General features: G+C 44.0%; 2 protein-coding genes across 5 annotated transcripts in view; one reads left to right on the top strand and one right to left on the bottom strand.

Annotated features, from left to right (window-relative positions):
- Sec63 (translocation protein Sec63) lies at positions 1 to 3101 on the bottom strand. Its single transcript, XM_075670014.1, has one exon. It carries the CDS (start codon positions 3005 to 3007, stop codon positions 695 to 697), a length of 2313 nt encoding a protein of 770 aa, XP_075526129.1. The 5' UTR covers positions 3008 to 3101; the 3' UTR covers positions 1 to 694.
- Positions 3102 to 3491: 390 nt separating this feature from the next.
- LOC142557833 (putative phytanoyl-CoA dioxygenase) overlaps positions 3492 to 27965 on the top strand; it is a 78664-nt gene continuing 54190 nt past the window's right edge. The window contains exons 1-4 of one of the 4 annotated variants that reach the window (XM_075670015.1): positions 3492 to 3734; positions 5641 to 5745; positions 19009 to 19103; positions 26560 to 26723. In XM_075670015.1, coding sequence (XP_075526130.1) covers positions 5685 to 5745; positions 19009 to 19103; positions 26560 to 26723 — 320 coding nt within the window. In that variant the 5' untranslated portion in view covers positions 3492 to 3734; positions 5641 to 5684. Of the gene's footprint in view, positions 3735 to 5640; positions 5746 to 14447; positions 14540 to 17613; positions 17738 to 19008; positions 19104 to 26559; positions 26724 to 27965 lie in introns of those variants that run through there. The other 3 variants (XM_075670017.1, XM_075670016.1, XM_075670018.1) reach the window with 3 other exon arrangements.

Below are 27965 nucleotides of genomic sequence, written 5' to 3' on the forward strand. Positions count from 1 at the left end.
GACACCTTGAAAAACGACTTTTAATAGAAAAATAATGCCGACGGTTCGTTCATGAAAGTCCTGTTTAGAGCGACGTCGCAGCACTACCTTAAAACGTCTCAAAAATGTATTCTTCCCCTGCCCCCAACCCTTGTAGCCACTTTTTCATAGACCCTTCACTGCCAACAGGGTAGAGATCAAAGCTGCTTCTGTAGCTTAATGACATGTACATAATTAGTTTATGCTCAGCAATAACCTACCCACCTTTCTTCCCCGCCCCCATACAGTTGATCTAGAGCAGCAAGTAAATGCCACCACCAGGGAAGAATACCTGCACGAATTAAAACAAAAGCTGGACTTCGCATTTATAAAAGGAATTCACAACAAGAAACCCATGCCAAAGCTTGCTTTTGCACCAAAGGCACGTGCCTTCGTCCTGAGAGCATGTGCCTGACATGTCCATAGTGTGTCACAAACCTGGCAGTGCAGCAAGCTATTTTGGCCGAAAGCTGCTGCCACTGCAGTTCCTTCTAGTGTAATGCTTCTGGCTCCATCAAGTACAGAGTATTTCAGGACACCAGCAGCTTGACGGAAAAAAGAAAAAAAGAAACAATCTCGTGATTGACAACACAAGTGCAAGCTAGACCAAATGTCCTTGGAAAGGCAAATGGGCCGTCGCCACCAGTGGTCCATGAGTGTCATCACTTGGGCTGCCTCAGTCCTCATCGGAACCCTCACTTGCTGCCAGGTCCGAGTCCTCCACTGCACTGTCTTCTTCGTCGGCCCTGTCCTCCTCATCTTCTGAGATGTCCCACTGTGGGTGTGTTTCTTGCACCTTTTGTGCAGGCTTCACATCGAGCCGGAGATTGTGCATGACGTCAAGGTCACGGTACGAGTCACTGCGCACATGTAATGTGTAATGGTAGATCCCCGGTCGTGAAGGAGCTGTGAACTTGAGAACCACCTCCTCTGAGTCAACCAAGTTTGTTACGAGAAAGGGCACAGTGGATAGGCTCCTCTGCTTCTTGTCAACTAGGTACACCCACCAGAACTCCTGTTTGTCATCGGGAAACAGTGGGCAGTGGACACTGTGTGACCGTCGGGACTTTTTCTCAAGGTTCTTGTCCTTTTTGGAGACCTTGTGCTGGATGCTCTGCCAGTCATCATCCTCCTCTGCTGCTGCTGAAGAGTTCCGGTTGGCTGCACTATTCCTTCGGCTTGCATGCTTCTCACTGTGCCTTTCATCATCACTGTCGTCAGAGTAGCTGTCTTCATCCACATCGCCTGCCTCGTGCTGCTCTTCGTCTCGCGCCGGCTGAGGATGTGCCTCTTCCTTTGTTGTTTCTGTCACCACTGCCTGCTGCTTCTTGCCTTTGTTCTGTGCGGCATTCTTCTTCTTTCCTTTCCCACCCTTCGCTCCTTTCTTCTTACGTGACTTGTCCCAGCCTTTGTGCTTGTTGTTAGCAGTGCTTCGTACCTGAGGTGAGTTGTCCTTCAGATCCCCAGCTGCAGCCTCCGCTTCTTCTGCACCAGATGCATCCTCTACCTCTGGCTGTGTGGCTTCCTCTTTTGCATTAGACAGCAGGGGCCTCCTGGTCAGCGTTGCTGTGACTGTCACAATCGACTCAGCTGTGATTACGCCTTCGTCCTCGTCATCCAAAACTTCTGTGCTTACGCTGAGCACAATGAGAGGCAAATTCTCGAGGCAAGTAAGGATGTCCTCGTACTGAGCATCACTGAGGTTTCGGAAGAGTGCCCGTCTGTCGGCAGCCGGAAGTGCACACAATTGGTGCAGGCTCCTGATGGACCTGCGCTTGCCGCTCAGGTGTTTGAGGAGCTCCTCCGTGACATGCGGAAGCTGGAGAAACGGATGACTGTGCTCCCACTGGGCCTGCACCAGCAGCGCGCTCAGCCGCATGGCCGACTCCAGAGTCTCCAGGCTAGGGATCCTCGAAATGCGACCAGCCAGGCCGAGCATCGTGAGCTGCGAGGCGCAGTGGACAAACTCGGCTAGCAGGGCGGGGCACTTTCGGAGGACGTAGCACCTGTCCTCGTCCAAACCGGGGCTAAGAGGTATGCGTAGCATGTGCGCGTAAAGCAGGGCACGTGCCTTGATGCTGTACTCGTAGCATAGTGGCCGCTCGCGGTTCTTTTCGTTGAAGTTGGGCAGCATTTTGATGAGGGCTGGGATCTCGACGTCGTCCGTAGGGCGGAGCACAATCTCTGGGTTGTGACTCTTTTCAAATTCTAGGGAAGCTGCCAAAACCATGATGACACGGCGCAAGATGAGCATGTGACACTTGTTGATGAAGTACAGGTACAGATGCGAAGTGTCCAGAAGGACCTGGTCTTCACCGTACTTGGCCGAGCGGTACCACCAGACACCGACCGCAACGGGGAGCGCTATCATGAAAACGGCTGCGTACAAACCTAGAACCCAGAGCGAGTTCTCCTTCTCGACGATCCACGACGGAAGGGCAATGCCGAAAGACGTGGCCCCGGGCCCGTCCGGGTTGCCGTAAGTCTCCCAGTTCTTGCGCGCCTCTTCGTCAGTGAGCGCCGCGTACGCCTTGGCAATCATCATGAACTTCTGCTCATCGCCGGTGTCCTTGTCAGGATGGTAGACCAAGCTGAGTTTGTGGTATGCTTTACGTATGGCCCGTTCCGACGACGACGGATCGATCTCGAGGATCTCGTACGGGTCCCACTTAACGAAGTCGTGCTCTAGGTGAGCCACTTTGTAAGCGGTCGCGGCCATGGCCACCCATCCAAGCACGAGCAGGACGCGGACAATGTTCTGCTTCGTGCGGCGCCACGGCTGGTTGACGCGCAGACGCCGGGTCTTGTCCACACACTGCGGGCAGCGGCAGCTGCGCCGGCCGCCGCTGCCTTTCTTGTCGTCGGCTGCGCGCTCATCCTTTGGCCAGAAGTAGTAGGTGCAGGGGATCACCACGAGCGCGAGAAACGAAAGCAGGAAGTAAAAGAATGTACCGCCGCTCTCGTCGTACTGAAACTTAGCACCGGCCATGTTGCACCCACGAAACAGAGACCTGCAGCCTCCGGCGACTACAGAACCGAGGGAAGCACCACGTCTTCAGCGCTTCCGGCTCACGTCGAGAATGACACGTGACACCAACAGCTTTGGTTCGCCGTCGCACTGCGAGAAGGCGCCATCGTCGTTATTTTAGTCTGTCACGTTAGCAAACTTTAACGAGGCTTTGCCGTAGTCATAAGTGCACTGTGTGGTCTATATTTTTTTTTCTTTCAGACGCACAGATAAGCACACAAAAAGCTGTGTCGTTCTTTTTTTTCCCGCTATGTCATGTTCACGACCTCTACGACCGCACGAACTTTGGCAAGAGTGGCAAGAATCCTCAGCCTGCGTAGCTGCATTGTAGTTCATTATTAGCGAGCAGACGTGTAACGTTATTGAGTGTAACATTCCATTGATTAAAAACGGCCGTCTTTAAAGGCTCTACTTGCGAGTTCCGCGAGACTGGTAGGCATCATCATCAGCTGTATCGTCTGCTTTCCGTGCTTCCCTCCCGATTAGCCTTCCCTACCCTAATTTCAGCTGCTGCGCATGCTGCGTACTTTATTTCCTCGATGCTGTCAGTCCCTTTACCGCTGTTGGCAAGAACGTTCAGGGCCTGCTCACTGTTAATCGCATCTTTGAGCCTGTGTGTGCCGACGAGTTTCACATCGTGCGGTCGAGTCGTCGTCTGTCAAGGCGCCACTGATACTTTGTGACGTCGGTAAGATTTCTTGTTTGTTTCGTTCACCTTCATATATTGCCTTCAACGGTACGAACTGGAGGTATGCATTGAACGAGGAAAACGAAAAGTAAATGAAAAAGGAAATTATTCGCGTCTACCTGTGGCGCTATTTTGTGAACTTAAACTACGCTAGGGACGAGACACCGAGGTAGAAAACAAGACGAATGCAGCCCTTCGTAATCAGGGTCGGTGGGTCACTGACACGCACTCTGTACTGCGTCGCGAGTTCCCCGCGGAAGGAGGAAACGATGGTCTACCTATGCATATTCGCGATAGAGCAGAACCGTCGAAGGAGCGCGGAGGTTGACAGTATAGTGCAGAAATCGATGTGGTCAACGCGTCCATGGGCGTTCTCCATCAAAAAGTTGTCCCTGCATTATTCGCGTCCTTCTGCTGCCAGCAAATTAACTAGAGTTGACCCGTCGCGAATATTGCTGTTAAAACACGCGTCTAAAGGTTGGCGGTCATGTAGCTGTAGCTGGAAAGCGACGGTGTGCCGCATACGCCCAGTGTTGCGGTGGCTTCTTTCAAACAAAAATGTACTGCGTGCAGTTGACGAGTGCGCGTATCTTCAAAACTGCAGCGTGTGCGCAAATTTTGGCATTTCTTGTGCTTTGACGCGCTAAATAATAAAGGAAGCAGCGGTCCTCTTACCTGCGCACTTCAACGCTTAAATATTTGCCTGCACCACTTAATGGAGGCTTGAAAGAAAGCTAGAGCGCCATGCGGACACTCAAATTCCCCGTTATTGGCGAGTTTCCACAAACGTGCCCGCTTTAAATATTTGCTACGTGCGTGGTCGTTATTGAGCTTGTTTCCTTGAACGAAAAGAAAGCGGATGACGTCTGTCGGTGAGGACCGGGTTTGAGCATGCAATTAAGGGGCTCTGCGCTTCCTTTTGCATGGGGGGGAATTGTTTGCCTTGGTGGACAGAGGCACACATGTTGCTTCAACTGTGCTTCAAGAATGGCGTCTGCTGCCATTGTTATCTTTTTTCCTCAAGCGTCACGCTTGTTGCAACGGGCGTTTCACTGCTCCAGCGATTTTGTTAATGCATGGCGCCAGCTATGGCCACAAATTTAGTTTGCTACAGCACTTGTCGTTGGGTGTGATATGGCTTCAGAATTAAAGTGGTGGAAGATTTATCAGACGAAGGCAAGCAGCCAGACATCTGGGAGAACAGGAACTAATTACAAAGACCCCGAATTGCCCTATTTTGATGCTGCCAGCTTAATAACTTTGCTCTTGGCTACTCCGCCATAAGTTTGCCCAATATACTACATAAGGAACACCATTTTTTGGTCTTTTAATTTACTCTTGGTTCATTTCCAGAATATGTATAAATTTTTTTCTTGTCGGCAAACAATTGAGCATAGCAATACGAAAAGATGCTGAGCACGAGGTCGTGGGATCGAATCCCGGCCTCGGCAGCCGCATTTCCATGGGGACGAAATGCGAGAACACCCATGGTGCTTAGATTTAGGTTTACGTTAAAGAACCCCAGTTGGTCGAAATTTCCGGAGTCCTCCACTACGGCATGCCTCATAATCAGAAAGTGGTTTTGGCACGTATGTTAAACCCCATAACTTTCTTTCCTCTGCTACGGCGTGCCTCATAATCATAAGGTGGTTTTGGCACGTAAAACCGCATAATTTTTTTTAATACGAAAAGAATTGCACAGTTTTGTCAAAATTGGACGAGTGTGGCTACGACTACCACCAGTTGGAAGTTTACTCTGCCATACGTCTCCATGGCGCCCACAGGGCTGAATGCATGTGCATGTGCTAAATTCTGTGCACGATTCTGCCTATAAATTAATTCACATGTGTGTGCACGATCTGACCTTTCACGCTTCCTTAACCAGCAACCTTCTTTACATGTACAGACTGCGGTTTATTGTGAGCCGCCCTTCGTTACCTTGGTTCTGCCATGTGGTTTGCCCTGGTGCGACCCATTGCTCCGAGTCGATCAGCGGTCGCATTTAAGCTTGGTATGTCGCCATTCCATTACAGTACAGGCTTTTGTAATACGACTGGAGGTGTACGTGTTCTGTCTCTTTCTTTCTTTCTTGTGAGGGGAGGGGGACATTATAGCGGTCACATAAAGACATTTAGTCTGCCCTGAAAATGTCATTCAAAATGTTCTTTGTACTTTCACTCTAAAAACGTTTACACCGTTGTGGTTGTATTTTCTCCCCAAAGGGTAATCGTAATCTGTCTTGCCCGCATTCCCTTTCTTTAACACTTCGAGCCTGGTACTTCCTAGTCACGAACGGCTTGCGCGTTAATTATCTTGACACAGCATTCACGACAGGAAAGTAGCGAGCGCAGAGTTTTCAAGCGAGGGAACGCAAGCAAGGCAGATGACAATTATTGTTCGGGGACAAGAAAAGCCCCAAAGGGTGTAAACTCATAAAACTCATTCATAAACAAAAACATTTCTTGGCAAATTCCTTCTTTGTAATCCATGAGACTGAAACAAATGATTGATTGATTGATTGATGCCTCTGTACAACTAAATAAGGCTTGAAAGTAGGCTAAATAAGGCTTGAGGTGGCTACTTGGTACTTGGCTACTATGAACGCCTATCATATTCTTGCACTTCCAGTGAAAGAACAGGACACAAACCCATTCTGCCTTGTTTTTGTTTTTTGCATTCATCCATGTCATGTTCCGTGGTTAGCTCAAGAACAATGCACAGTTACGCCAGCTTGTTTCTTGCAGCAAGGAACAAGGAAGGGAGGGGGGGAGTACAGTTAAACTTCAATATAACGAAGTCTAAAATCTTCAATTTGCTTCGTTATATCGAAATTTCGTTCTATTGAAATTCGACCTTTTATGCAAATAAGTACAGTCGCCGATCGACTTTTTCTTGCACAGAAAGGGGCCACAGAATTTGAATGAGAAAATTCATTTTGATAAATTTGGAACTCTGCGACGAATGACACGGTTTCATGCCACGTACGCCGACGATATCTTCTCGGCGGTATGCCTTAAACAAAGCCAGTCACTCTTTGGCGGGCTCTCCGCCTCTGCGGCTGATGTTGCCTGCACTGGGATGACGCTATCAGGAAAAGCGCCGGCAGCGAATGCTTCGTCTGCCTCTTGCAACGGATCATTGAAACTCGAGATACCTCCACTAAATGCGCGGTAAGACCAGCGGGGTGAATCTCCGCATGGCTGCCATTGGCTGTTTTCGAGCAGACGCTCTTTCGACGCTAGCGCCAAGGTCCCCTTCAGTTACGGCCCTAACCGCAGGGCGACGCACACGATTGTTTACATTGTCATGGCAACAGGAACAGCAGCCGCGCGGCGCCTCCTCTCCCAAACATTTTTATTTTCTTTGTTTTTATTATGACGACCAGCTCCGCTCCCTTTTCTCCATGCCGCGCAACCCGCTTTTTAAGAAATTTGTTTTTACATGTATGCGACGCGTTTATATATATATATATATATATATATATATATATATATATATATATATATATATATAATCTCGCACGCGCGTTACGGCGCACCACACGCCAGCTCGCAAGCAATGCGCGCGCTACGCAGCGCATTGGCATTGCTTGCGAGCTGGCGCGTGGTGCACCGTGAGCTATGCGTTGGCACGCACGCAGTCTTGCCCTTACTTTCGCCAGCATGTGCCGAGACATAAAAAAATTCCACTTCCAACACAACAGATCTTTGCTCTCGCTTTATTGGCTTCGTTTCTGAAAACAGATTTTTCTTATAACGAGGTGTGATACACGCTCAAAAAATGAGCAAAAGTGAAATAAGGTACATGACATATACAAGAGTACTAAACACAAAAGTTCACGGACAGTGAAATAACAAAAAAGCGCTAGAAAACACGAAGGCTGTTTCATGTACACACACATATAAAAAAAAAAGATTTTTATACGTCCTCAAGAACTAAATGTAGAAGATATTGCACAAAACTGGACGACATGTACGTTATGTACGACAATACATAGTCATGACAACTATAGAAAGGGAAACCTCATTGGTAATGGCAAAAATAATGACACGCAAAATACCTAAAAATAGAATAAGATGCTAACATTGTTTAATTGACAGCCTACCAAGAACAAAGAGCTCACTTATACACCTGCACGAAAGTATATGAAATGCGTGACATGTTCATTACTACTGAACAAATTGAAAAAGACATGGCAGAACATAATTTCAGTGAATTCATGGCAGAACAGAATTTTCCATAGCAACAGCAACAGCAGCCATGCGGCACCTCCTCTCCCAAACCTTTTTCTTTTTTGTTTTTATTATGCTGACCCGCTCCACTCCCTTTCCCCTTTCCCCCATGCCGCGCGCTGCTCACTTTTTTTTTTGTTTTTACCCGTAAACGGCGCGTTTTTTTTTTTATATATAGCCCGCTTGTTACGGCGCGCCACGCGCCAGCTCGCAAGCAATGCGCGTGCTACGCCGCGCATTAGCATTGCTTGCGAGCTGGCGCGTGTTGCGCCGTGGGCTATGCGTTGGCACGCACGCAGTCTTGCCCATACTTAAATTTTAAAAATTCCACTTACAACACAACAGATGTTTAGTCTCGCTTTATTGACTTCGTTTCCGAAAACAGATTTTTCTAACAACGTGGTGTGATACACGCTCAAAAAATGAGCAAATGTGAAAGGTGCATGACATATACAAGATTACTAAAGAAAAAAGTTCACAGATGGTGAAATAACAAAAGAAAGCGCTAGAAAACGCGAAGGCCCGTTTCATGTACACACATAAAAAAACAAGATTTTTATATAACGTCCTCAAGACTTAAATGTAGACGAGCTCCTGATATGTGCACTAAGATATTGCACAAAATTGGACGACGTGTATATCATAGTCATGACAACTATAAAAAGGGAAAACTCACTGGTAATGGCAAAAACAATGACACGCAAAATACCTGAAAGATAGAATAAAATGCTAACATTGTTTGATTGAGAGCCATACCAAAAGAAAGCTTACTTATAAATCTGCACGAAAGTATATGAAATGCATGACGTGTTCATTACTACTGAACAAATTGAAAAAAGAACATGGCAGAAAAAAATAACATTGTACTAAAAACTGAAACACACATTATCACATTATTTTACACTTGGCCACAACTTGAGTAACGGTGGCAAGGGGAACAGAAGGTAGCCGGCTTTTGCAGCAGCACATAGAAAACATTCGCAGAAAGGCCTATTCCTCAATCAAAGACCAGGTAAAGTAAGCCGACAACACGACTTTCGTCCTGAATGCAATGCTTAGCAATAAAATTACGTCACCTAAGGCACTAAGTCGTACCTACTGGGCACTCCTTTGTATAATAAACACGAACTGCAGAAATCTTCATGTAGGACACTTGTAATGCTCATGCTTACCAGAAGAAAAAAAGAAAGCGTATCATGCCTACACATGAAGGTTGTTCGCGCGGTTTTCTTATCGGCGATTACTGAGATAATACACAAACACGAACAGTAATTTTTCAGCTGTTAGTACGTTTAATTGTAGAACGTGACACACAGTAAAAGCACTGATGGCGGTATGGAAAGCTGGCCAAGTTATTGAAGTTGCAGAATGAGACTTGGCACAGAAAAACACAAGTCATAGACCAGGTGACAATGAGGAGGAACATCTATTTGTCAGCTTTCTCTACCGGCAAGAGGGAAGTGTAGCACAATCAAGGCGCAACGGCGTCCGGAGGCTCATGGAACACGCACATGCACAGGGCTGTGTTCGCGTACATGCGCCTTCTGATGTCCTTGGGTCTGCGCGCTCACCTGTTGTCTTTAGGCACCCGGAACAACCTTGCAGGGCTTGTTTTTGAGGTATTTGTGCACCACTGCACGATGCACGAGCGGTATGTACGAGTCGTGAAACGGGTGAAACATCACGGAACACAAGCACACAGCTACCGAGGACCACGAAACTTACGAAACTACCCACGCCGGTCCAATGCACAGCAGCGCATGCTTCCCAATAACAGCAGATAACGAAACATAAAACGTCATGCAGCGGGCTAGTTGGCGCCGGGCCGGCGGGGCCGCACGGCGCGCGCGCCGGGACAGTCAAAGGTGAGGGAGTTGCGAGGAGAGTGTCGCTACTTTACGAAGTTTAAGGGGCTTTACTGCCACCTAAAACCCCTTAAACTTCGTAAAGTAGCGACACACTCCTCCTCTGCCTTCACTCCTCCTCGTTTCTCCTCTTTCACGCTCCCTCCTCGACCCTGGCACCGCCTACACTGCTCGAGCATAGCAACGGCGCCAACATGCGCTCCTCTTCACTCTGTAGACGCTTCTCGAGCAAAAATGGCGCTGATGCACGGCGCGAGGGCCCATGTGATGCTATTAGGCCAATAGCAACGCGGCGTCGGCCTCGGCCAGAGTGCGCGAGGAGGAGGCGGCATTCTTCAAAGCGTGGCGCTACTTTACGAAGTTTAAAGGGACACTAAAGCGAAACAATAAATCAGTTTAGACTAATGAAGCATTGTCTGAGAACCCTGCAGGCAGTCATTTAAAAAAAATAGTTTGATTATTAGATGAGAAAATGCAGGTCCAAGTATCAGTATTTGAATTTCGCTCCAAAACCCCAGCGCCGATACGTCAGCGTGATGCCAGGGATTCCAAAGTACGTTTTCACATTTGGGCTGCGTTGGATGAATAAAGGTTTTCGAAACTTGCCATGTTTAATGTCTGGTTCCTTTAGAACACAATGTAGTCCATCTGTACCGCTATATATAATTAGTAGGCCCTAGAAGATGCCATCAAAATCCAAGACGTCACAGCCCCCAGGTGCGGGAACTTAATTGGGCATCGCCACCCGTATTTCGTTCTTGCGCTTTTTCTGGCTTACCAAACATCTTATCATTGTAAGAGTGGTGTTTTTAGTGTTGTAGAACGCTAATTTACTGATGCAGAAGAAATCATTTTTCACTATAGTGTCCCTTTAAGGGGCTTTATTGCCACCGAAACAGGGGAGTTTCCCTGCGCTGGTGAGACAGCTTGCACAGTGCCTCGTCGTCTCGGCAATCCCACTTTTTGCACACGATGCGCATCAGCCACGCTAACTGACCCCCGCTCCGCCCCCTCGCGCGCACTTGATCCCGGTGCTGCGAGCTCGCTCCCCTCCCCCTCTTTCCCTTTGATCGAGCTGAAAAGTGGCATTCTCACTCTCGCCCACTTTCACTTGCACCTAAAGCACACAGTGCACAGGTCGCGAAAGGATCTTATCTCAATTGGACTGGAACACGATGTGGCTCCACTTAGGCGGTCGCTTGGAGAGGGGAATTTGCAGGCAGCTGCTTGTAATTCAGTCATTTGACCATATCTGCGTCCGCGGAAGTTGTCATTTATTGTCACGATCGGCATTAGTTTGAGGCGGCAGTGAAATTACGTTATGTTGAAATCGCCTACAAACACACTTGATTATATTGAGGTTCTTAATAGATGGTGTTCTATGTACAAGAGGTTATGAAAAGGTAAATACTTCGTTATATCTAGGTTTAACTATTTCCTTGCAAAATTCAAAGAATGTACGGTGTACCACTTTGGGGACACAGTTGAAAAGCTTGCTTGGCATCTGCAAGCAACATTGAAAAGCGGCCCTGGTGCGTAAATACATGGCTGAAGAATAGCAGATGGGGAGTGACAGAAAGTTAGATATATATAGGAACTTATGGCCACTTAGCGCAAATCGACAAAAAGAAGGGGAGGAAGGAACAAAGTGACAACGATGACCTTGTCCCTTCCTCCCCTTATTTTTGTCAATTTGCATAAGTGGCCATAGTTCCTATGGTCCGTAGTACAGTATGAACCGACTAGCCCAGTAACAAGTATTACGTAGAGGTGGTTAATAAGCGCTGTTGAGGTAAAATTACACGGACATTTTACTAGTATTTCGCGCAGCATGTGATGGCTTGGAGCATGGTCAGCATCCCAATTTTATTATTTATTTGCACTTATACCTTTTGTTGTATATCCAACATTCTTTATAAGCTTGTGTTCATTACTTGTTGATATTGGTGACAGACAATTTAGGTCTACTTAATTGTTATATCCAGTAGATTATTGTATTCACATTCATTATATCATGGTTGAACATATTTACAAGAAAAAAGAAAAAGCTCTGTGCATTATTGGGATGGTGGCTCTACAATGGTTATGTTTATATATTTTTTCCCCTTTCATTAGTCAGTGTATAGGAGGCGGGGGGGGAATTTTCTTCCATTGTTAAAGGGGGTACTCTCATAACCTTTCTGACTTCTCTTATTTTTTTTTTTGCTCGCTGAATTGAAGTCCGAACCCTCTAAGCATAGAAAAATATACCAGCAAGAGTTAGAGCAACCTGAATGATTTACTGTAATATTTTGTATTATGAACCAGGAAGTGGATGTGTCGTGATCACAAGCGCTTGCTTCATTCCTGCAAATTGATGCAGCTGCCACATGCGATTGCAACAAGAAAAAATGTGTGCAGCACCCTCATTTATTTCTTTATGTGCAATGTCATCATACCTAGCTTGATTGCTAGACAATGGCAGTAAATTTGGCTCTGTTGAGAGTTCTTTATTGTGCATAATAATAAGGTTACAAATGGGGATTATACATACATACAGAGGGAGGTCCCATAGTCAACAGACTGTACAGGGGACCTCCCATTACAAATGAGTAGGATATGTAAATACAAAGCAGCTATATGCAACACACGTACAAGACACTATATTAAGTTAGTCACTAGCTAACGCTGTAAAATATTTAATGACACAAAGCACTTATTAGTATAATGATAACGATCAAATTGTTATATTGAGTGCAATAATTTACGAAGGTTTGATTTGAATGTGTAAAAATGAGTTCCAAAGTAGTGTGGCTGAAAAATTAGTAGTAAATTTACCATAATTAGTTCTAGGTTTTGGTAGTAAATAGCTGTTGGTAGAAGCAATACGGGTAGACGTGAAATATGGATACTGGGTGTTAGTAATTATAGGGAATGGGAGCTTTCCGTTAACAGATTTATAAACGAGTATTCCAAGTGAGTATTTATTTAGTTTCTGTAACGATAAAATGCCGTTAGATCTGAGCAATGGAGATGCTTCTGATGTGTAGCTGCTATGAGTAATGATGCGAATTGCTTGATTTTGGGTATGCTGTAGTGGGGATAAATGTGTGGGATATGCATTTCCTCATGATAATATTGTTACGTGTAGTTGGAGCCCAATACTATATACAACTTATTTACAGAGAAGCTAACGGAAGGCCAAAATGGCGACGCTATATCAAGCGGGCCCATGTCGTCTTCTTCCTCCTCAGTGCAGCCTCACTGTGGCGGCTGTTCCGTAGCAATATTCAATAATTAATATGCGTCTGAATAAAAGCATAGTTCAGGGAGATGAGTGTCTTCACATTAAAGAAATTGCGAACTTTAATTAATATTCGAATTCCATATGCTGCCTGCTTTGTTAAGGATAAAACATGCTCGTCAAATTTTAGGTGTTTATCTAATATGACGCCAAGAAACAGTACACTATTAGTAGGATAAAGTGCACTGGAAGCAAAGGTTAGCGATGGATACACTGAGATAAGCTTTTGTTTAGCTGAGAAGATGACGAAGTTAAATTTGGCAGTATTAATGTGTAGTCTGTTTAGTCGGCACCAGGTTACAATATTAGCCGTATTGTGATTAAGCTTACACATTAATGAATCCAAACTTTTGTCTGAGGAGAAGATCGTAGTGTCGTCAGCGTAAAGGTTACAGTCAGAGGACTTTAGGTACTGTGGTAGGTCATTAACATATATTAAAAACAAGAGAGGTGACATTGTGATAATGTCACTGATGCCAGGTTCAGAACTTTTATTGATTGATTAGTTTTATGGAGTTTCACAGGGCTTATTGCCCCAAAGCAACACTGGGGCTATTCAAGATGTCACAGTGGAGGGTTCTGGAGTAAATTTTACTACCTGGGGTTTGTTAAAGTTCATATAAATTTAAGCATATTTGCATTTTACCTTTATCAAAATGTGGCCACCACAATTGGGAGTCGAACCTGCAACCTTGTGCTCAGCAGCGGAATACCATAGCCACTGTGGTGGGTAGACCCAGCATTTTGAGACCAACTCTAGTAACAATTAAAAATATCTTATAGATGTTTCTCATCTTTTATACTTGAGGTGTGTTCATATTATGTAGAAGAAGCATGCAGTATGGTTTCTGTACAACATTGCAAAGGGGTCATTACTAGGATTGGGCAAATATTCCAAGTTTATTATACGAATCAAATATTTTACACTAACAATTCATATTTGTATTTGAAGAGGAACTATGCAATATTTTTAATATTTAAATAGTGCCAAATACTTCGCAACAACTGAATGTTTATGTATGATTAATGTTCCATCTGCTAAACAAAGTATCAAAAATTCTCAAAAGTTAAACAACAACAAATGTTTTTGAAGCAACGCAGAAACGAAGTGAGTAATGCAAACCATGTCTAGTCTTTACAGTGGAATCCTACATGACAGCCTGTGACTTATGCTCGTATTCTGTCATTTAGTGTTTTTGGCAGTCTAGTCATGTAGAAGTTGTTTTTTACACTAAAACCAGTGATGTAATAGCTCCCTTTACACATGTTTACGGCACACAAGTCCTTCAACAATATCTTTTTCTTGTTCCTCAACCTCTGATCTTTTTTTCAGCAACCGTATATCTGGTGTAAAGATACTCATCAGTACCCATTCATTCTTCGAGAGCTTGTTTGCAACCAGTCTCCAAAAGTGGTTGAGAAGATGTTCGTGCAGTTTTTTTAATGACAAATTAGTGATCTAGTGCTTAAAGGGACACTAAAGGTTACTATTAAGTCAACGTGGACTGTTGAAATACCATCACAGAAACCTCGAAACGCTTGTTTCGTGCCAAGGAGAGACTTATTTTAAGAGAAAATGCGTTCTGAAGCGTCCGCGTACCTCTAGCGCAATTCAAATCGCCCGCCCTCCGATCGAGGAGTACTGACATCATGGTCTCATAGTGACGTTGCGCCATCGTTGAGTAGAACAGCGTCCGCAGACGGCGCTACGGCTTTTCTGCGCAAAACGCGAACGCGCGGCCAGAAACAGAGCCAAGACAGAGCCGACAGCGGAGCGAAAGCGGGAGTATGGTGGCTAGCGGAAGGAGAAACGAATTACGTCGCACATTACGTCCCACGGCACACGGAGGGTCCGTTTTCGTTAAACTATAGGCTGCGGCGAGCTCGCAGCGTGGTCGGCGTGGTCTATGAGAAGCGACGAGCCTTTTCGCACTCGCAACAGGGCATAAAAATGTGCGAATTGACGCAAAACTCGGCCTAGAAACGTGCTTCGCCACAGCCACGGCTCAATACGACCCAAGCTGGCACGACCCAGATGTCGTTTCCCGCACCGCCACCAGGCGCCGCTACTATACCTCAAACTCAACATCGGTAATATACAGGCTAGCAATGCAGGCAATCAAATTAAAGCTTCAAGCATGGGCAGAAAATAATGGCATTTTGGGAGAGCTTCAGAATGGCTTTAGAATAGGTAGGCGTTTGGATGATAACTTGTTTGTTCTTACTCAGTGTATTGAAATATCAAAAGCAGAAAGCAGACCGTTGTATGTGGCCTTTTTGGACATTACAGGAGCATACGACAACGTAGACCGCAGCATTTTGTGGGATATTCTGGAAGGGGAAGGCTTAGGTAACGATTGTATACAGCTTTTGAGAGAGATTTACCTAGAAAATACTGTTTGCGTTGAATGGGAAGGGATGAGGAGCGCGGAGAAAGTTCATATCAACAAGGGACTGAGGCAGGGGTGCCCTTTATCCCCGCTGCTGTTTATGATGTACATGGTGAGGATGGAGAGGGCGCTAGAAGGAAGTAATATCGGGTTTAATCTATCATACAAACAGGCAGGTACAGTAATAGAGCAGCAACTCCCAGGTTTATTTTATGCGGACGACATTGTGTTGCTCGCAAACAAGCAAAGTGATTTGCAACGTCTGGCTAATATCTGTGGACAGGAAGGCAACAATTTAGGTTTGAAATTTAGTGTTAGAAAATCAGGTGTTATTGTATTCAATGAAAACAGTGAACAGACAGTGGAGATACAGGGCCAAGAAATACCTCGGGTAACAGAATATAAATACCTTGGTATATGGATGAACGAAGGCAACGGATATATGGAAACACAGGAAAAAACCATAACAGTCAAGGGGAAGAGAAATGCAGCCATAATGAAGCACAGAGCGCTATGGGGATACAATAGGTACGAGGTCCTCCGAGGTATGTGGAAAGGGGTAATGGTTCCAGGACTTACTTTTGGAAATGCGGTTGTTTGCTTTAAATCAGGGGTACAATCAGGACTCGACGGGAACCAAAGGTCAGTGGGTCGCCTCGCATTGGGCGCTCACGGGAAGACTACAAATGAAGCTGTGCAAGGGGATATGGGCTGGACTAGTTTTGAAGTGAGGGAAGCTTGCAGTAAAATTGAGTATGAAGAACGGCTGAGGAATATGGAGGAAAGTAAATGGGCTGGAAGAGTGTTCAGGTATCTGTACAGGCAAAACATTGATTCACAGTGGAGGAAAAGAACTAGGAAGCTTACCAGCAAGTATGCGGCCTGTGGGGTGGGCAACACAGCAACAAAGAAGGTCAAGCGGAAAGTCAGAGAGGCTGAATTAATCTCATGGGTGGCGGCAATGGAAAAGAAACCTGCCATGAGTAACTACTTAAGGGGAAAAAACGAAATTAGGAAAGAAACCATTTATGATAACTCAAAGGGAAGCTCATTACTTTTCGAAGCGAGATCGGGATGCCTTAGAACACGCACCTATAAAGCGAGATATAAGAAGGAAGAAGAAGCATGTGCTTGCTGCGGTAAAGCTAGGGAAACGACGGAGCATATTTTATTAGAATGTGAAGACGTCTATCCAGCGGTCGATTTAGGCACCACTGGCCTCCTTGAAGCCCTTGGGTTCAGCGGGAGCAATGGTAAAGCAACAGGTCCGCAGTAGACATCAGTAAGAGGCGATTGGAGGATTGGTGGAAGAAAAGTAGGGAAACGACTAAAGACGGAGACGTACAAAAGCACAGTTCGCAATAGGGTATCAGAAAATTTGGACGTGGTAGTTCATAGTGTCTTTTTTTGTTTCTCATTGGTTAACCTAGGTAGGATATTAGGCAGCATAGTAGCAAGAGCTTGGTGGCGCAAGCCACCGCCCCGTTCCAAAGGGGACGCTCATAACATCCATCCATCCATCCTCCAGCGCAAGGCGCCCATAAGCTGGTACTTCATTCTATGACGCTAACTTCGACGCTCGTCGCAATGGACCCTGACACCGACAGATTGGCTCGCGATGGTGGGCTCAACTTCAGCGATTTGAGCACCGACGAGCGCGACCTGCTGCTGAGGGCTCGCACTGCCGGCGTCGTTGCGTACTACGACGGCGGCCTCGACACCGGCTCTCCGGAGCGGGAAAGCAACGAGGGCTTCCCACGACATCACATGGACGTGGCATTCTCGCTGCTTGTTCCAAATGAAAGTTTTGCGAGCCAGCAGAACCCTCACAGCACGACGCGATAACGAAACTACTGAAACTCCAAAGCGTGCGCGGCGCAGAGTCGAGCGCGCAGAGTCGAGCGAAAACGAAACCTTTCGAACACCCATATTACTGAAGGGTAACGTCAAGATTGTTATTTTTTCTTAGAATCGAATAGACGTAGACAATTAGCATTTTTTTCCGTCTTATAATCGAATGAAATGATATTTTTTAATACGAGTAGTTGAGTATTAGTAACACAAATTAGGAGGAGTCCTTTCGTCATCGGGCTAGTACCGGAATGTCGCTGGGGGGTCTCAAATCGTGTCATGCATTTACCTCAATTTCTCGGTTACTAAAGCTCTGTTCGCGATTATATTGACGCCTTAGACGTTCTAGAACATTGCTCTACCACTTTAACTTGAGTTTCTGGTAACCTTTAGTGTCCCTTTAAAATTGTTACTTTGCACCTGGATATAGTTAGCTGTCTTTTTCTTGCTAGTCAGTACAGGCGTCCTACTTATACCTGCATAATATTCCTGCTGTAAATATGTGTCTGGGTTTGACTATTCGGTCTTCAATACTTACTATTCGTGTTCAATTTGTATTACAAAAATTTTCTATTCACCTACCTCAAGTCAGTAGTTTCTTAACACTGTTTCATTGTCACATTCTCTTTGTACCTATGAAGACAACATGAATAGTGTGTGTGTGTGTGTGCATGTATATATGTTACGCGCACGTGCATGTATATATGTTACTTCGAACAAGAGGCCTGCATGCTGAACTGTCTTCAGAGCAAAAGCCTCCACCAGGCTTTTGCTTTTCAGCCTTCTCCTTTTGCTTCAATTTCTGTACATGGTACAGAAATAAATCAATAATGAAAGAAAGCGGTCACTAATTTCGTTCTGGTTATTGAATAAAAATGTGGCATTGTTTATTTTCATGTGTTGTATCATAATGACATTGTAATGTTTTGTAGCTCTTTCGCATGAAGTACAGAATGACCAACTGCTTAAGGTGTCATTTTGTGTCAACAACTGCAAACATTAAGTGATCATAAATGATCATAAACTGCCTTAGATCATTAAGTGATCATAAGGCAGTTTTTACTTTTTAGCTCTCCAGTACTTGTCAGTTGAAGAACCTTGGCAATTGAAGAAAGTACATTTTATATCAATGTTAACACAGAATGACAAAGCGAAAGCTTCTGAAAATTTATTTCAGGGTAACTGATTGTATATTGCAATTTTCTTTCAGGGAACTTTCATTCTCCATCTAAAAAATCATTTGTGTTGGATTCAGAGAGCAGGCTTTCAGAAAGTTATTCACTTGAAAGCTTTGGCATTAGGAATGACCTGTTTGTAACAGTTCAGTATGCACATGCTACTTGATTATAGGCATGCAGCAGTGTGTGAAATCTCATGTGTAATTATGTAAATTCTATAACAAAAGCATTTTATGGGCTCATGTGTGTTCATATGCAGACATGTGACTGTAGGAGAATATTACAAGGACCTTTTCTAATTTTTATGTGACAGATCATTGTATTCCTGACAGAGGTGATATTACAAGAATGAATGTGTGTGTGTGTTACAGTGATAAAGCTACATGGCTAGTCTCATTTTCAGTGCTCACACAGTCTGATTGAGAATATTAATGAAGGAATAACTTTTCCATGTCCTTTTTTTACTTCCTGCTAGGTGTCATGGCCCAGGAACGCCTGAAAACCATTGTTGGCCACCTCAAAGGTGGTGGCATTAATAATGTCATTAGCATGTTTGAGGACAAGAACATTGTAAGTCTCCTTTGCCATTTTTCGCTGTAAATACTTGCGCTTTGTATTCAGGCAACAAAAGAGCTGGTTTGTTAGACTGAAATGTACCTCGACGTAATAGTCCAATTTTCCCTTAATTACTACTCTCCACCTTGCGGGTTTCCGCAGAGCTATTACGTTAAACTCTTGCCTTTGCTTTGAGTTGTTGACAAATTCGACTTCGCCCTGCTATCTGCAAGCTGCCTGATATTTAGCTCAGATGGTAGAGCAGCTGCCCTGGAAAGGCGGTAGTCCCAAGTTCGAGTCCTGGAAGAGGATGAACTTTTCTTCAACTACGAAGCTTTTCTTTCAACCCGCCGCCGCCGTAGTCGTCGTTGTCGTCGTCGTCATCATCATCATCATCATCATCATCATCATCATCATCATCAACAACAACAACAACAACAACAACAGCCTATTTTATGTCCACTGCAGGACAAAGGCCTCTCCCTGCAATCTTCAATTACCCCAGTCCTGCGCGAACAGATTCCAACTAGCACCCGCAAATTTCCTAGTTTCGTTGCACCACCTAGTCTTCTGCAGTCCTCTACTGCCCTTCCCTTCTCTTGGTATCCATTCTGTCACCCTAATGGTCCAACGGTTATCGAATCTGCACATTACATGACCTGCCCAGCACCATGTTTTTTCTCTTTATGTCAATTAGAATATTGTCTCTACCTGTTTGCTCTCTGATCCAAACTGCTCCCTTTCTGTCTCTTAAAGTTATGCCTAGCATTCTTCATTCCATCTCTCTTTGCATGGTCCTTAACTTGTTCTCAAGCTTCTTTGGCAGCCTCCAAGTCTCTGCCCCATATGTCAGCACCGGTAAAATGCACTGGTTGTATACCTTCCTTTTCAATGATAATGGTAAGCTTCCAGTGAGGAGCTCACGATGTCTGCCGTATGCGATCCAACCCATTTTTATTCTTCTGTTAATTTTCTTCTCATGGTCAGGGTTCCCTGTGATTAATTGACCTAGGTAAACATACTCCTTCACAGACTCTAAAGGCTGACTGGCGATCCTGAACTCTTGTTCCCTTGCCCGGTTATTCATCATTATCTTTGTCTTCTGCATATTATTCTTCAGCCCCACTCTTACACTCTCCCTGCTAAGGTCCTCAATCATTTGCTGTAACTCGTCTGCATTGTTGCTGAATAGAACAATGTCATTGGCAAACCGAAGGTTGCTGAGATATTCGCCGTCGATCTTTACTCCTAAGCACTCCCAGTTTAATAGCTTGAATACTTCTTCTAAGCACGCAGGGAATAGCAGTGGAGAGATTGGGTCTCCTTGTCTGACCCCTTTCTTTATAGGTATCTTCCTACTTTTCTTGTGTAGAATTAAGGTGGCTGTGGGATCTCTATAGATATTTTCCAAGGTATTTACGTAAGTGGTCTGTGCTCCTTGATTACGCAATACCTCTATGACTGCTGGTATCTCTACTGAATCGAATGCCTTTTCGTAATATATGAAAGCGATATACAGAGGCTGATTGTACTCTGCGGATTTCTCAATTACCTCAAGGAATCCGTATAAGTTTCCTTTGTAGCAATTGCTACGAACAGGTGGATTTTCCCTGAATTAATGAAATGTACCTTGTTGAAACAAATGATGACAGCACAGTGAATTACAGAATTGCGCAGTTAGGCTGTCTGGCCAAGTGGTTACAATGCACTGCATCTTGCAATAACATAGGCCTGTTGATGACCAGTACAAATGTTGAGAACTACCCTCCCACTGGCAGCAACACAGGAACTGCATGGGATGTCATATATGGGACCTGTCTTTTTTAAATCATATAGAATCTTTAGAAATTGCCTGTGGCATAAAACACAATTGTAGTCTTTGAGCTAGATTAATCGATGTGGCAGGCATTACTTGCATGAGAAAAATCGAAGTGTGTAATTGCATAATTAAAGAAAAATGCTGACATGAGTACTTGTTTGTCGGGTGACCACGTTTCATCATCTAACAAATGTTATCACTCAGCACAGGACGTGCCTGCATGTATCCGAAGTTTCTGGAATGTTATCGATAGTTCTATCTGCTGTCGGTTTTCACTGAACCTTGTGTAATCTGATTGCATGTATGCGCGGCACGAATGGTATAGAACTTTCTGGAACACACGCGGGCGCCAGCGATTACTCTGGAACTTAGCTTCGATGATTGCTGTATAAAAGCCAACGCGCTTGATCCGCTGATTAGATTTCAACGATCGCCGACCATGTTCGCCGCTATTGCTATGCTTTGTGTGTAACTTGCTTTTGTGGGCACAAGTTCACCCAATAAAAAGTTAGTCTCGTCATTCACAGTTTTATTGCTGTATTATTCACAGTCATGACTATGTGACAATACTAATTAACCTTTACATTAACTACAGCACCCTATACCCCAAGTAGACAGGATAAGGGTCCTAGGATTACACCTCCAATGCAACTGAGCAAATCAGCATACCTTGCAACCACTACAAACAACGGTAGATAATACACTCCGCCTGATAGGGTGGATCTCCAATAAACACGGAGGGCTTCGAGAGAAGGAGCTAATTCAGCTAATCAAGGCTTTTGTCTTAAGCGAAATCACCTTCGCACTACCGTATCTCTCACTCTCTAGGCAGGAAGAGGATACTGTGAATTGCTTGATTCGCAAGATACACAGAGTCGCTCTTGGTGTTCCAATTAGAGCATCCACACAAAGGGTGATGGCCACGGCCACACTAAGTACCCTTCAAGAATTAACCAAACCCCATCTATCATCGCAATACCATAGACTCACCACCACTGAAGCTGGGCGTGATATCCTGAGACAACTTCATCATGCTCCACCATTCAACGAGAGCAAGCAATAACATCAACTTCCTCCGAACATACACGGCCAATACCACATCCAGCCCCTACCCAGAAACATGCACCCGGAATTTTACGTCAAACGCCGCAAACTTCGAGCCAAGGCGCTACAACACAGCTATGGACAGGCCAAAGGAATGTACTATGTGGACGCTGCAGCCTACACCGATAAACATTAAGTTATAGCGATCGTAGACAACCAGGGCAACACTGTTTGTTCAGCATCAGTCAAGACGACTTCGGCGGGTGATGCAGAAGAGACCACCATTGCACTCGCATCGAGGCTACCCGATTGGGACGTCATCATTAGTGACTCTAAGACTGCTATCCAGAACTTCAGTAACGGCTACATTAACAACCTCGCGCACTCTCTACTTGTAGCTCACCCACCAGAAGAAGACATCGCTCTCGTATGGACTCCAGCACATCAAGGACTCCACGGCAACGAAATGGCTCATGCCGCTGCTCGAGGATCCACGGACCGAGTGGCCGCTAATATGGGCCTAACTCTAGAACCCAATGACTCCCAACAACACACCAATAAAGACACACTTGTCACATTCCATGAAATTTGCACACATTACAGACACGAACGCCTAATGTATCCACCTCTCTCTGTGTCTAGAACGCGCCAGAGAGAAATACTGTGGTGACAACTACGAACTCGCACTTTTCTTACTCCGCGCACTTTGCACTTATTCTTTCCCGCCACATACCCGACGCCCAAGCCCAAGTGTCGCTTTTGCCCTGTCCCGATAGCAGATCTCTCCCGTATCATGTGGCAATGCTCCATCAAAACTGCCCCCCCCCCCCCCCCCGCACGCTAAAATCATTAATTAGTAGTGAGGAGCTGTGGGAGACTGCCCTGTGCAGCTTTTATCCCACCCTACAGGTCTGAGTCCTGAGGTGGGCTGAGGAGGTAGCAGAGGCCTACCACGACTCGTAGACGGACTTCTAGCCACATAATGTGGTGACGGACGCCTGCTGGGACTGGAGTACTTAGATCTCTCTCTCTCCTCCCCCCGGCCCCTCCCCTTTCTTAAAAGGGGAATAAAGTTCATTCATTCATTTATTAATTCATTCATTAAGGATGCCATGGGTTTCTAAATATGCGCAGTGAAACTTGCATTAAAAATTGTTGCACTTACTTTCTTAACAAAGTGCTATTTTGTGCATTGAAGCACAAAAGTAACTGGAAGGCCCATGTATTTTGTTGTGCACTTTGGGCTAGTATCTCGAAACTGCTGTCATCCTGAAAATTTGTTTCAAGTGGGTATGCTTCGCGAACTCACCGGCTACAATTTGGAAATTGCAGTATGTGCGGTAAAGCAACTAGTTCAAAAGTTAATTGGTGAATCTTTGAAATGAGTCATTATGCATTTTATTTTCTTGTGCAAGTTATGTCCACTTCCTTGAGTAATCCAGCTTAATGACTACAGTTATGTTATCTGTCGCAGGCAATTAAAAAAAATTCTGCATGGTCTTAAAAAAAGAAAAAACTGGTAGGAACGAGCAAATATAAGACAGGAAACACCCTGCATGATCAGCATGACCAGATGCAAAAGACTGCCATCTCGGATGGCTCTCATATTAGTGCTCATGACACCTTGGCAGTGTAAAAACCTGGGCTAATGTTGGAAGCATTTAATGTTTCATTCAATCTCAGTCACACAGTGGTGTCTGGATGTAAGAGGATATGCCAGCTTGCAAACAATCTTTTACACCCCCATGCATCTGAGAGAGACATTATTTTATTGTCTGCATTGCAGACACTCATCATGGTACAACAGTGGTTTTAGTTCTGCCTTGAGGTTAGGTGGTGCCATCTGGCTTTCAGATTTCAGACGAGATGGTTTACCATAGTTTTCGAGATCAGATTGTGTGTAGCCTCGTGCCCAGCAGTCTGTGCTCTTTACAAGACTGGGTAAAGGCAGACTGGGTAACATCTCCCCCTTTACATCTTTATGGTGTGGCTGGTGTGGCAAGTATTCAGCAGTGCAAGGCAGTGCTAATTGCCACACTGTTAAGATATTTAGTTATGCATCTTCCATCTGTGGGTGCAAACCGCATTGTTTTCACAGCAGCAGTTCTGATGTATGTTTCATTGCAAGGAAGGCAGTTGCTGCTTACACGAGCTTGGTATTTTGATGCAAGCACATGTCTGAAATCAAACCCCTGCTAGCTGCATGCGGCAGCATTTTGTACGCTTCTCTTTTATTCAGTTCTGCATTGCTTAATGTTTCAACTTCTTGCATTTATTTACTTATTCTGTTTATTGTGTTTAGAATTCATGTGCCTATACCAATCTGCTTGCCTGCCTACATTGCCTAGTTTTTATATTGATAGTGCTGCAATACAGCTGGTGGAATGACTGCTTTATCAAATGTGTACATATGGCAATTTTCTCACTTACTGCAGCTCTCTCTATCTAGAAGCAAGAACAGTATGTCAGTTATTGAAGCCTGCTTTACTAATCTGAGTTACTTGTTTCTTCTGTTTATAGCCCTTATAATTTTCTGACTTGTTATAGCGTACATGGTAGGAAATCTTGTTATATCAGTGGGACAATATGTTGAACATTTTTCTCTTGAGATAAGGATATAAAACATTAGGGTAACTTGTTAGGTTCTGTTTGTTTTTCTTTGTTTGGCAACTAAGGGTAGAAGTAAGTTCTGCAGTTTAATGAACGTCTTAACATCTATTTATTTTTGTACTATGCATTGGACAGACTAATCGGCACACATAACAGGCCTGCTGTTATGTGTGCATTAAGGGAGAAGACCCCCCCCCCCCCCCAGCATATCTTCCTCTCAGTTGGGCCCAATTCCAATGCCTCCTGTTCAGGTACTTGTGAAACGCAGAAACACTTTTCAGAGATAACCACTAGGCTGATGTTAATGGAGAATTTTGGTTTAAGGCCTGTATTTCTTAAAAGCAATTTTCAGAAATTGGTAGATTCGAGAAATATAGAAGCATGGAAGTTTACAAATTTGTAGCTGTGCACCAAGAACAGATATTGCAGTTCTGTAAACTGCATCTGTTAGAAGAGTATCTAAAGTGGACAAATATCAACTTGTATCTTATGTGAATTAGTCATATTGCTTACAAGGGTTCTGCAAAAGTCCTACTTGCATATCAGTGGTCTATTTAAGAGCCATGTATAACGCATTAATTTTGTCCACTTCAGATGTACTGTTAGGTGCAATTTACAGAATTGTAATATAATTTTTCATTTCTGAGTTAGAGAGTTGTACATTTATTTATTTATTTATTTATTTATTTATTTATTTATTTATTTATTTATTTATTTCATACATACTGCTAGCCTCCATTTGGAGGCTTTGCAGGACATGGGAAAATACATTGCATCAAAATAAGAATGACAAACTTATACACTTGTTAGTATTGTAGTTTACAAGAAGACGTATTTGAGTAATACAATAAAAGGGTGTGACCTTCCTGAGTCAGCCCTTAAAGGTTAATGAACAGAAATACAGAAGCATAAGATAAACAACAAAAAGGTACATCCAAACCAATTAGAGACAAAATGCGGTGTCTGCAGGCGATACTGGTAAATCAAGATGCGTACTCATAGGCACATTTTTCCAGCATAGGAAGGAAATCGTCAGGTGAGCAAATTATAATATCACTAGACAATGAATTCCAGTCTCTGATTGTCTGGTGAAAGAAAGAATACCTGAATGTGTCTGTGTGGAACCTGTATTCAATTAAATGTTTAAGATGTTTAGTTCTAGTGTTTCGCTGTTCAGTGAAAGATACATATGCACCACTGTTTAATTTGTAGCCCCCGTTAAGGAGGTGGAACAGAAACTTGAGGCGTAAAAATTTCGCACGCTTGTAAATAGCCGGGAGGCAAGCTTTATCAAGGAGTTCTGTCGGAGAATCATTACGGTTGTACCTATTATAAATGAACCTGATGGCTTTTCTCTGTATTACTTCTAGGCGTTTTATGCACTGTTTGGTATGGGGGAACCAGCAGGTAATACCATATTCTAGTATAGGACAAATGAATGAGGTGTAGGCTAGCATCTTAGTGTCTGGTGAGGCAGATATTAAAGAGCGTTTAAGTGAACAAAGTGTTGTAAATGCCTTAGAAGATATGTGTGACACATGTTTGTCCCATTTCATATCAGATGATAGGACAATGTCCAAATATTTATAATCATAGACTATTTTTAGTTTTTGCTGTTCGATCGTGTAGGTGAATTCTAGTGGGGTTCTCTTCGGCTTACTCTCATAAAAACAGTCTTGTCTAAATTAATCTTCATTTGCCATGCCTGACACCAATTCGCTACTTGCGCAAGCTCGGGATTTAGTGTTACTTGATCATTATGGTTCCTAATCTCCCTATATATAACCTGGCCCTTGCGCCACAAAACACCACATATCATCATCATCATCTCCCTATATATAATGCAATCATCTGCAAACATGCGCATCATTGATTTCATGTTCTGCACACACATAACACCCTTCCCTGAATCTAGAGGGCAAAGTTTTTAATTGGTCTTTTCTTCATTTTCACCAGTGAAGGGGGTTCATTGACTACTTTTTTGTGCTGTCCATGCAGCTGGAAGAAGTAAACAAGAAGATTGCCGCAGCACAGTCAAAGGGAGGCTTCCGCTTCACCCTCGAAAGCTGTCGACTGTCGGATGAGCAGCGGCGCTTTTATGAGGACAATGGCTTCATCATTATGCGCAATTTGGTTTCTTCACAAGACCTTGATGCCTATAAGTATGCCAATCAGCCTCAGTTTGAGTAGATTTTTTGTGACACCAACACTAACTAAACATAATGGTTCAACAGCACTGGTCGAAATGAATAACAGGACAACCACTGGCGGATTCCTTTATTTGTTCTACTCCTACAGCTGCATGTTCAGGCAGTATGCTATGTGTGACCCACAAAAAAATGTGCTGCATGACAGTGGTGTGCAATATACTTCAGTGCAATCAATTAATCTTTGTTTCTTCTTATGCACTTGCTTGTCAGCTGGCATTTAGGTATGTCATCGGGCATATTGTGCCACGCTTGTCTGACACCGAAAGGACAGCCTGTCATTTGAGCACAAGGCAGCATTTTGTTTAGTTGTGTAGTAGCTTACGTACAGGAGGTATCATAGCCGTTTGTTCCTTTTTTGTTCATGAGCTGCATCATGATTTTCTTTTTAAGATGAAGCTTTAGCTCAGAGCCAACACCGATTTCCTTATTTAAATGCATGTAAAACACAGAAGTTATTTTCATAGACACCTGCTGGACTTATGTGAATGAAATGTGTTGCCTTTGAAAAAAGTTGAATTCTAGAGTTTCTATAAATTGATTTGATTTTGATTTAGGGCCTTGAACTTTTCACAAATATTTCCACAAGCTGGTAAGTTTAAGAAAAAATTGCAGCACAAAGTTTACAAATCTGTAACTGCATTAAAAACAGATATTGCAGTTCTGTAAACTGCATTTGTTAAAGCATTTGAAGTGGACAAATTTGATATTTGTGAATTCACAGCTTATGTGAAATTGCTACAATGTTCACGAGGGTTTTGCAGAACTACTCACAAATTATTGCCATATTTGAGAGCATTGCACTATAATACAACAAGTTTGTTCAGTAAGAATGTTAAACTTGATAGTTGTTTTTCGAAATTTCACCATATTCAACAAAATTTGCATATGGTTGACGGCCTAAATAATAAATCTGTTCCTAGAGTCAGTAGACTATAAATTTTTTGTTTTCAATGCAGCAAACCTTATTAAAATCGCTGCAGTGGTTAACGAGGTGCCTCTATCTCTCGTGCATTAAGGGAGAAGACCCCCCCAGCATAAAGCTTTCTCTCAGTTGGGCCCAATTCCAATGCCTCCTGTTCAGGTACTTGTGAAACGCAGAGACACTTTTCTGAGATAACCACTAGGCTGATGTTAATGGAGAATTTTGGTTTAAGGCCTGTATTTCTTAAAAGCAATTTTCAGAAATTGGTAGAT

Source organism: Dermacentor variabilis, chromosome 9 (assembly GCF_050947875.1).
Source record: "Dermacentor variabilis isolate Ectoservices chromosome 9, ASM5094787v1, whole genome shotgun sequence".
In the NCBI taxonomy this organism is placed as follows: domain Eukaryota; kingdom Metazoa; phylum Arthropoda; class Arachnida; order Ixodida; family Ixodidae; genus Dermacentor; species Dermacentor variabilis.